General features: G+C 34.1%; 1 protein-coding gene across 1 annotated transcript; it reads left to right on the forward strand.

The window, feature by feature from the left end:
• Positions 1-1,030: 1,030 nt before the first annotated feature.
• LOC128190535 (TLC domain-containing protein 2-like) lies at positions 1,031-10,114 on the forward strand. The gene is made up of 5 exons (XM_052862613.1): positions 1,031-1,375; positions 1,484-1,566; positions 3,034-3,116; positions 7,715-7,886; positions 9,159-10,114. Exons 1-5 carry the CDS (start codon positions 1,158-1,160, stop codon positions 9,359-9,361), a joined length of 759 nt encoding a protein of 252 aa, XP_052718573.1. The 5' UTR covers positions 1,031-1,157; the 3' UTR covers positions 9,362-10,114.
• Positions 10,115-10,789: the final 675 nt, after the last annotated feature.

The following is a 10,789-nucleotide window of genomic DNA, read 5'->3' on the forward strand; positions in this document are numbered from 1 at the left end:
TTTCCTGCGAGAAAAAGTGGGGGGGGGGGGGGGCTGAACCCTTTATCATGCTATGTTTCTAATGGTTAGGTATAACTTTGCAAAAATAGTGGGGGGGGGGGGGGGGGGGGGGAATGACGAGCATTATTTTTTATAGGAAATTTATTTGTCTTGATTGTCACTAATATATTAGTCTAAATATGTTACTGGATATATAAAGAAGCAAACAAACGTCTAGACCATGAAAAAAGGAGACAGTCTTAATTATAGTGAGGTAGTATACATAGAAACTTGTTAAAATTTCCACAAATAACTATGAGCTATTTTACTTTATAACTGTCAATTTTTTCACGTTTGTTTGCCTCTTTATATGTATATGCAGCAACAAGTTTTAGACTATTATAATTTGATTAATCGGTACCATGTAAGGCTAATTTATTGCCGTTAGGTACATGTACATGTAAGTCTAACTGTCATCCCCCCCCTTTTTTTAAGAGGGGGGGGGGGGTATATTAATCAAACCTCCTCCCCTCTAGATCCTCGTATGACAAAAAGTTTATTCTGATGTCTAAAAATCTAAAAATATTTTTAATTTGTAGTCGAAAAATATTTTTGATGATCTTGAATTGATTTTAACAGAAATATTCCAATCTTACCTTTGTTTCAAAAAATGTTTTTTTGTTTGTTTTTTTTTTAAGAGAGAGAAAAGGTAGTGTCGGTATTATCTGGGTAAAGTGGACTGGCGTCTTCATCAAATCTCAGTACAATCCGTCAAAATCCAAGTCTGCAAACTTCATCCCCAACTTCGAACAGTCGCTTGTTGAAATTTTGCGTGTCTCCCACTATCCGTTTTGCAAATAAATCTTCCTTCTGTAATTTAAATTATTTAAATTAAATCGATGAAGGCGTTCGACCAGTCCAAATATTAAGTCGAACCTAATCTCTACCGAGATTATTGCATGTCGGTACTGATTTGTGATACTGATGATCTGGAGAGACATCGGTCTCAACGAATCTCGTCGACATTAGACGCTACCGAGCTTCCATACATATTACCGTGTCATTAGTCTGTCAATAGACTTACACAAGTTGTGACCCCATTTCGGCCAAACTTTGCGTAAATGAGCCGACACACGTGACGCCTGATTATTTTCACTGTCAAGGCATGTGAAGCAAACATGGAAAAGCTCATGAATGAAGAAATCTGGCCGAGGGAGTTTTCGGGAGCTGTGTATGGGTTAACTGTTGTTTTTATATCTCTGGTGGCTTTCTACTGCTCTAGTTTATTCGCTCAAGTTTTAATCCCTAGAGCCGCCGAGAAAAATGCTTGGAAATGGAAGAACATTTCAATATCACTTGTGCACTCTCTTATCAGTGGATTCTGGTCTTGCTACTGGTAAGTTTATTAAAAAATAATGTTATATAAGCTGTTCTATCTCGCCGGCGGTTTATGTAATGTCTGATGTTTACCATTTTACGGTGTGATTTTTTTCTTATTTCGTAGTTTTTATGACAATCCAAAGTTGGCCGAAGACATGATCCAAACCCATACAGTTCCCGCACACACCCTGATCAGTGTGTCTGTCGGTAAGTGTCCTTGGGAACCATAATTACACTCGCATTCATAATGACATTACATAGTTACGCAATCTTACACGTGTGACCTACTTTTATGGGCAGGAGCGTGTTTAACCATACATAAAGCATTTTTGATAACGTTTATTTTGCAGGTATTGTTGCCTGTTACAATTTGTAGGATATTGTTTATACCAGTTAGGGTGTGGCTGTAAAGGACTATAAATAGTAATTCTCTGATTATGCAGCGGGCGGGGAATACCAAAGCCTCTAGAAGAAAGTGAAAAAAAAAAAGGGGGGGGGGGGATAGAGCAGACTTTTGTACCGTTACTAACATTATACATGTATGATGTATGTGATGTATACACATACCTGACATACTCTAAATTAATCAATGTATATATATATATGCTGATACACCCACCAACCCCTCAGAATATTTTTGGGGTGGGGTAAAGGGGGTATCAGTATAGTGTCTTTGAAATACCCCAACTCCCTTAATAGCTGCCATTGACATGTCCTGTGTGCTCTCGGAATCCCTGTGTAGTTGCCCCGTTGACTCAGAAGAGGGAGGCTTTTGACCGGATCCTGGTCAGGACCTAACGAGACACAATGACTTCCCCCTCTGTAGATAATTGTCACAATGCGGGAGTCAACACCACAGAATTACACAGGCCAGTGTGGAGACACAAACAGGACTTTATTTTTATAAAATATCATGATCTAAATTTAGATTATTCAATCCTCAGAGATCAAAGTCTTAGTGTATTTTCCTGTCAACAGTCACTGATCACTGTAAGACCATTGATGATAGAAGCATTATTTTCGATACTTTAATATTTTTTCATAGGAGTTGAATTATTATGATATTAATATTAATTCTTACGAAGTAAAATTATTCAGATGACTCCCCCTCGTCCTATTGAATCAAGGTCAATGTCCTACATCTTCCTTAACCAAGGGAGACAATGCGATCCTCAATTTTCAAGACCATTGATGACAGCACTAGTTAATAATAGATTGAAGTCCTGTCTAAAGAAATCTCTGGGGATGTAGATATTTTTTTTTAATAAACAGGAATGTGGTGGTCAGACTGGCTTTATTTCCAGCATCTGATAGCTTGCATGGGTGGAAGAGCACCTGCCTACTATATTCAGGGGACTCCGCTCCATTCCTATTCTGATCCTTGACCATCATGTAAATGATACATTGGTCAAACATGAGAATATACAACTAGTATTATGCTTCTCTGATATAATTTACAAATGTCAGAAAATACCACAGTGTTATCATGGTTCCATATCACTTGCATATAAAGAATTTTAACTTTGAAAAACTGTTATGGATATTGAGATGATTTTTTTTTGGGGGGGGGGGGGGGTGTTCATACATGTATATGAAAGAGATATATTTCAGTGGCTGTGAGCAGGAATGAATTCCATGTGTAACCATGGTAACTGGACATGATTTCTTTTACAGGATACTTTATTTATGACACCATAGACATGCTTATTTATCAGAGAAATCGGCAGTCCTACGAGTTAATGGGACACCATGTTGTGGTAAGTTAATTCACTTTGCAGCCATTAGAAGCTTCACATAGCCTGATACTGGCGTTATGATCACACCTTTTGAAGGTGTTATTGTAGCATGTAACATGGTGAGATTTAGAGATTAGTTCTTCAGAGCCACCTTTTAAATTGTTGTTTGTATGCATGGTGACGAAAATGTAGCTGACTCAAGATGTTTTATCAACATTATCTTCACATATTTTTTTTTATGGAAAACCAGTTGTTTGCAATTGATCTATTTTCTACTTCATTTTCTTGCAAAATTAGAATTTTTCTTTTATTTCCCTGCCAATAAATAACTAAGTTGGGTGAAGGCAAGCCAAAACTTTGGTGGCCTGACTTTTTAGGAACAGATCACTAATGATACATACATTTCGTTTGACACAGATGGACTGAGGTCCATGCTTTTGAGCATAGATAGTCTAAAGTCTATATACAGTATTACATAAATTTGACAAACAATGATAGAAACAGCTGATGTAAACATGTGTTGAGACATGGGTCAGAAACCACACGTGTGGTCTTTGTACCCTCTAATCTCAGACATATACACAAAGTACACGTGTGTTCGTAGACAGCAGTGCTGTTATCTTAAGGGTGTGACCATGCAATAGCTGCATCAATGAGCAAATGATAACACAGCATACCGATAAAACCACACCCATCCCTGATATTGGCCCTGACTTGTCAACTTAATGTGTATCTCATGACTTCTGGAGAGCAGTAGAACTCTTTTGTTATAAATGACATTTACACATTTCACATTACTATTGAAATTATCTATTATAGTTGGATCGCCGTACTGTCAGCTGTTTATATTATGAACAAGAACTTTATACATCCTTTTATTTTATGTGTAATTCATGCAGACAGAAAATGCAAATTCATTGTAAGATAACAGGATCATTTCAGACCAAATTTTTGTAGTCATTGCACAGTTTTTTATGCTTGATTTACCAAGCATTATTAGCATTTGATGAATTCAGTCAAACATGAAAAGATTGAGGATTTTTAACACAGTTTATTTATAATTAGGAATATATTGACGAAGTTGATCCATCATAACTGATCGATGAATGTTCAAATAGAATTCTGCTTGGAAACCAACTGAGAAGCTAGATTTCCTATTCCTCAAAGTGACAACATTCCGCCTAATGACAAACAAATGAGTTTGGTTTAACCTTGTGTAAAAGTGTTTTGATCTCTCATAGAGACATGAATTAATATCTATAGACCAAACTTAAAGCACTTTCGTAAACAAAACACATTTTGTTATTGAATGTCCATTATTTAAACATCTGAAGTAAGGTGCTATATAATTTTATATTAAATGACTTGTAAAGAAGATTTATGTCAACAGCAAACAGAATTATGTCTGCATGCTGCTCTCGTGGTAAAGAAGGCTGTAAAGTGTGAACCATAAACAACATATATATCAGGCAACAGTTTCCAAGGGAGTCAAATCAAATATCAGTCATACACAGAAAAAAATATAGAACGTGTTACCAAATACCAATATCCTTATGTAGATAAAAACGAATTCATTTTGTTTGGTGGCCCAAATTAAGATAGCAAATTCATACATCTGCACCACAGAAGTATTAGGTCAAGCCAATGGTATAGATGACGTCACTGCCTATAAATAATAAAATGACTGCCCAACGCTTTTATTTAAACAATAAAATGCTTTCTTTGGGGATTCATTCGGGATGTGAAGGTAGTGACGTTGCAGAAAAGATACATAACCCACATTAGCAGGTTATGTGTTTTTTTTATGCAATGATTGCACCTTCATAACCGGCATGAATCACCAAAGAAAGCATTTTATTATTTATATTAACATCTTTCTTTTAATTAATTAATAAATTGATTATAAAAAGTTTGTAAAATTCACTAAATTACTGTTATCGCATAAGTACAATAGCTAAAAGAAACAGCCAAATCGTCTCCTGTGTGTGTGATGAGTCTGACATCATCATGATTATTTCGTGCAGTCTGTGCTTTTTCATAGGTCACTGCTAGCTTCAACCAATCGATAAACAGGGCATGTCAATTTTATTCCTGTCAATTTCTTGTCAGTTTCAGCCATAATGTAGATTTCAACCAATCGATAAACAGGGCGTGTAGATTTTAGTCTGGCTGTTTCTATAGATCGAGCTATGAATTATAACTACAAGTTTCCTTAAGAAATAGAGGGAAAAATACTTGGTAGATGTAAATATATTTGAATATATTTACATTTTCAACTGTTTTTGTCTGTGATAACATTACGAATCAATTTTGAAGTCTATAACCCAATAATTTCATAAAAGATGACACAAAATGGGCGTGTCTTATACCATAACAGAAACACGTTATTGGCTGCGCCATGAAGTAATACATAGCATGCGCTACTTTAAAAAAATAGTGATTTAAAATTTTGTTTTAAATTGTAGATATTGGAAATGATATAAAAATAAGGAAAAAGAAATCATTCTTTGTATACTATGAGGTGATAATAATACTAAAAGAATGATTTCTATATATTCCTTAAACATTTATTGAGTCATTCATTATTAAGGAAATGAAATTGAGCTGTGCATGGTTGAACAAAAAAGCTTACAAACTAGCATGCTACTTCAAAGAAATCATTATTATATAGTTCTTTGAATAATCCTAATTTCTTGTTACCATGCAATCTTTTATATCAAAAAATCTATTAAATGAGCAAAAGGTAAACATGGTTACAGCAGAACGCTAGCTAACAGTATAATGAATTTATGCCAACTATATACCGGTATACAGCTAAGTTAGTTTCATTCTTAAAATTGTTATAAAGTTGAGCATATATTAAACTGATACACTTCAATAATGAAAGAATCAATTGCAACAATTTATGTGCTTTTACTGTAAGGTTTTAATTAAAATTCTGTAGAAAAAGTAATTAACACAAAACACTTGGTATAGTAAATGGTAATTATGACGACTTTCTGAGAAGAGGGATAACTCTTTCAGATTTTTATGAAAAAAGGAGACCTCTATGATATCAAATTTTGCTGAAACTGCCTACAGTATTCAGATAGATGTGAGATGTATATCGATTATATCGTATACTTATAGAAAATATACCCTTTCCGCCCTGTGCGATATACACAGTAAATTCGCCTACCCGTGTGATATAAACCCTAGGGGTGTGATATAAGATTTATATCACACCCCTCTCCGGCAATCTTCGGATGTTATATCACACCCCTTTCCGTTAACCATCGGCTATTATGACGTTGAGTTCAATATGCGTCATTCAACTCTGATCTCCGAGTATGTCGTTAAATAGTACGTCGACATCCACTTGGTATACAAACAGCTGGTGCGAAAATTCCAGGGAAGTTTATCAGAGATGGAATATATAGACTGGGAGCGATTTGTTAACAATAATCATTCATCACATGGTGTTTTTTATTGTTTCTTTGATATTTTCTATATGTATATGATATAAAAATCATAACATGGCAAATTTTATATCGCATCCATCACGGCTCTCGGGCTGATATACAGCGACCTCGGGCTAATATAGGATGTGATATAAAAATTGCCATGTAATTATCTATATATTACATGGCAATTTTTATATCGAATCCTATATTAGCCCGAGGTCGCTGTATGTCAGCTTGAGAACTGTCAGGCTTGAGGGCTGATATACAGCGAGAGAGGGCTAAATTATAAATATAGGATGCAATATTAAAAATTGCCATGCTATGATTTTTATATCATATACTTGGAGATTGGAGTTGAACGATGCATACCGTACTCTACGTCATAATAGCCGATGATTAACGGAAAGGGGTGTGATAAAACATCGATTCGAAGATTGACAGAGAGGGGTGTGATATAAATCTTATATCACACCCGTAGGGTTTATATCACATGGGTTGGTGAATTCTCGATTCTCGCACAGGGCGGTAAAGGGTATATTTTCTATAAGTATACAATATGTTTACTAGATGCATATGGAAATGTGATATTGTTGTAACTCAATCAAGGATTACTATAGTCTGTCCAAGTCTGTTTCCTTCACGCTTTGACAAATTTTAACGAAAATAGACATACCTGTCAAAGAAGCACAATTGAAATTGATAGAAGGGGAAAATCTAAGATTTCTTCATTGACACTTCATCTATTTTTACCTGGAGAAATTAACATGAAAGTAAATTTCTTACGGAGATTTTTAGTGTGAATTAAATCTTTTCTCCATTTGGAATTACTTGCATGCAACACCTTGCACAAATTTTCAATGTTATCGTCCGTGTGTTTTCATGTTTGTTACAATACAAAAACCCCATAGACTTCCATTTTTGGTTGAAGTGTTAGAGGGTGCTTTCAAAACAGAAAATCTTGACGTTTTTCATTCTTACTAGTGGAAAAACTTACTTTGGGCACAAAGGTATTTATGATTTTCAAAAAAATTAAGCAAAAGTTCTGGAAGCAAAAACTTGGGACAGAGTATAATTATAGGGGCACCGAGTTCTGTTTTGTGTTGATCATACAAACATACATTATATATATTTTGTTGACTAGCGTACCAATTATAATATACCAACCGTCTATTTCAGATCATCATCTGTTTTGGGGTTTCCATTGTCTCCCGGATGTATGTGGGATATGCTGTCGTTGCCTTGGTGATAGAATTGAATAGTATTTTTCTTCACCTTAGACAGATTTTACAGATTTGCCAATATAAGAAAGACAACAAAATTTACAGACTAAACAGTATTATAAATCTAGGTAAGATTTCAGTTGCATATTTCTTCCTTCTTCTTTTTTATTTTCTTGTCAAAGATTTATAGGGATTCCTGATGTTGATTTTAAAGATTTCAATGTGTCTGTCATTGCCGTGATGTATATGTAGATATTGCATGAAAGGGGGGAGATAAACATTGGAAGTTTTCACCCCAAGATTAACCATTGATACACTGTTCATCTCGGTCAACTTTGGTTTTCAAGGGGTGACAATAAATAGTGCTTGTTTAGGAGGGTAACAGTTGAAATTGACAGCCTGAGAAAACCATTGTCAACCGACGTGAAGTGGAGGTTGACAATGATTTTTTAGGGCTGTCTATAAGAATGACTTTACAGCAAACCGTAAGCGCAAGTGTGTTGCTAACACTGAGGGTAATAGAACAGATTATTAACTGCATCAAAACCAACTAGATTTCAGTATTTAACATGAAAGTATAATGATTTCAAATGTTACCCTCACTGGTAGCTGTATTAACTATATTGAATATGTTATAAAATGGAAACATTATTCAAAATTTTGTATGTTCACGTTTTATTAATTCAGGTTAATTATATTCTCCCTGCCAAATTAATGATTATACCAGACAAGGAAGAAGGTGAACAGTGCATACATAGATAAAGCAGTCAGTGGAATTATCATATGGTGCCATTTAATGTTGATTTATTATATCAACCTAATTTAAAGGACATTATTTTACCATACAGAGGAAAACATTTTTTTAGTTTTAGTCACAAATTCTATATTAAAAGAAGAATAAACATTGCTATTGCTTTTCCTCATCTCCGTATATTATGTTAATTGATGCAGAGTTAAAAATTCAAGAAAATTAACCAAAATCTTCAATGCATTTGGGCATATATTTTTATTAGTTAAAAATTAGGCTTATTAAAAGTAAGGTTACACAATTAAATACTGGACTTGTAAACCTTGTTTTTAAATTTGCAAATCCCATTGAAAATAATAGTTTAGGGATGTACCACTACAAAACATTATATTCATTTTGATATGTCCATAAGAAGAGATGACAAGTTAACTGATTTGATGTCAGTAACAGTGTTTGAAATGTTCATATTTGTTGGAAAACAAGTAACATTTTAATTGTCACATTTGTAAATTTTAGGGAATGTTATGTTTAATAAAACCTCATTGACAAATATAATATCTAGTTGTGATTTACATTTTGTAATAGTATAGAATATTACGTGTACAAATCTGTGAGAATATGAACTTTTGTTGAAGGCTTGATTCATTTTCAGGAACGTTTGTGGGTTTCCGTATTTCTGTGATGGCTTGGATGAGTCGATGGATGTTGATCAACAAAGACTTAATCCCCCTTGTGTTCTATAGCCTCGGCAGCATCGGACTTGCTGTCATGACGGTCATGAACATCATTCTGTTTTACCGCCTGCTGCAAAGCGACTTCATCCGCAAGAAAGAGTCCACCATTAAAGTGGATTAATCTCTCACCACAGGCAGTGAGCCATTTCCACAGATTTGATGTTGTTGTGTATAAACGTACATTTGAACAATCAAAATGGATTGTATGTATGTGATTCCATTACGAAGCAACTGAATGTCTGAATACCATTCATGATTATATGATAATTATATATAAATGGATGTTGTGATTGGGTTTGATCGTGATTGAACTGACCCATGATTATTTATACAGAATTCCATTCATTACTGTCCTATGAACCTTATGCTTTCTAATATATCTGTATTTTGTCTCATTCATTTGCTGTGTTGATAAATAGTAAAGAAGCCCGTTACAGAGAATTGCTGTCACTGTTCAGTCGCTGCTCCGAGTTAAGCTTCAATCAAACAATCTTTGAATCTACCCAATATGAACAAATTCTGGAGCATTGAACAAATTCAGATCCCCAAGAGAATGAACAAGTGTAGTGTAATGCAGTAATACAATTAATGTATCTTTTACCCATGTGTCTAAATGGAAATGCCTGGCATTCAATGTTTGATTTGTGTTGGAAATTTTTATAAATAATTTATTTTAATCCATCCTTTATTCATTTTATCAAATAATCGAGAGAAAACTGAAAAAAAATTATCATTTAAAGGGATAAAAAATGTGAATAAAAAATATCTATGAAGAGTGTTGTCATGTGATATTATATTTATAATCAGGTCCACAAAGATAGAGTAGTAAGACCAACTTTGAGTAGAACCAAAGTGATCAATTTCTATATAATATGTATTCTTTGAGTAGAACCAAAATGATCAATTTCTATATAATATGTATTCCAAATACTTGATTTGTTTATAAATGTAGAGAAAATTTGTGATCACATTTTTTAATATGTTTGATATTCTCCACTTGATATATTATTAAGGATAGGGGAGATAACCTCCCACTGTTGTGGAATTTCTCAGGAGTTCAATTTGAGACACATTGTACTTCTGAGTTTTATTAGTTAACACGTCCGTGTTGTGTGCAGTATTTATATGTATGGGGAGATGTGGAAGCTTGAATAGCTATAACAAATTGAATTTGTTTATACTTTATTTCAAATAGTTACTGTACTTGAAAAACTCCAACAGGAATACTTTGGGTTTGAAAAATTTTACAAACAGAAAACTGTGTTTGCAAGGAGATGAACGAGACCAGATTTATCTATGAATTGCAAACTCCATGTGAGCATTGTGTATTTTTATTGCATGTATGAGCTGTTTTTATACATAAGATTTATATTTTGACATGTTTTACTGTAAGCCAATTTTTGTAAAGTACAAGTGGCCTTAAACAGGCTTATTTGCCAGCTCTGTGCTTTTGATCAAGATAACCGTCTTCAAAGTCCCATAACTCTGATATTTACGATTAGATTCATCCTCTGGTGCTATTGTATTTTGGTCCACGTATATGTAGTGG

Source organism: Crassostrea angulata, chromosome 6 (assembly GCF_025612915.1).
Source record: "Crassostrea angulata isolate pt1a10 chromosome 6, ASM2561291v2, whole genome shotgun sequence".
Lineage (NCBI taxonomy): Eukaryota > Metazoa > Mollusca > Bivalvia > Ostreida > Ostreidae > Magallana > Magallana angulata.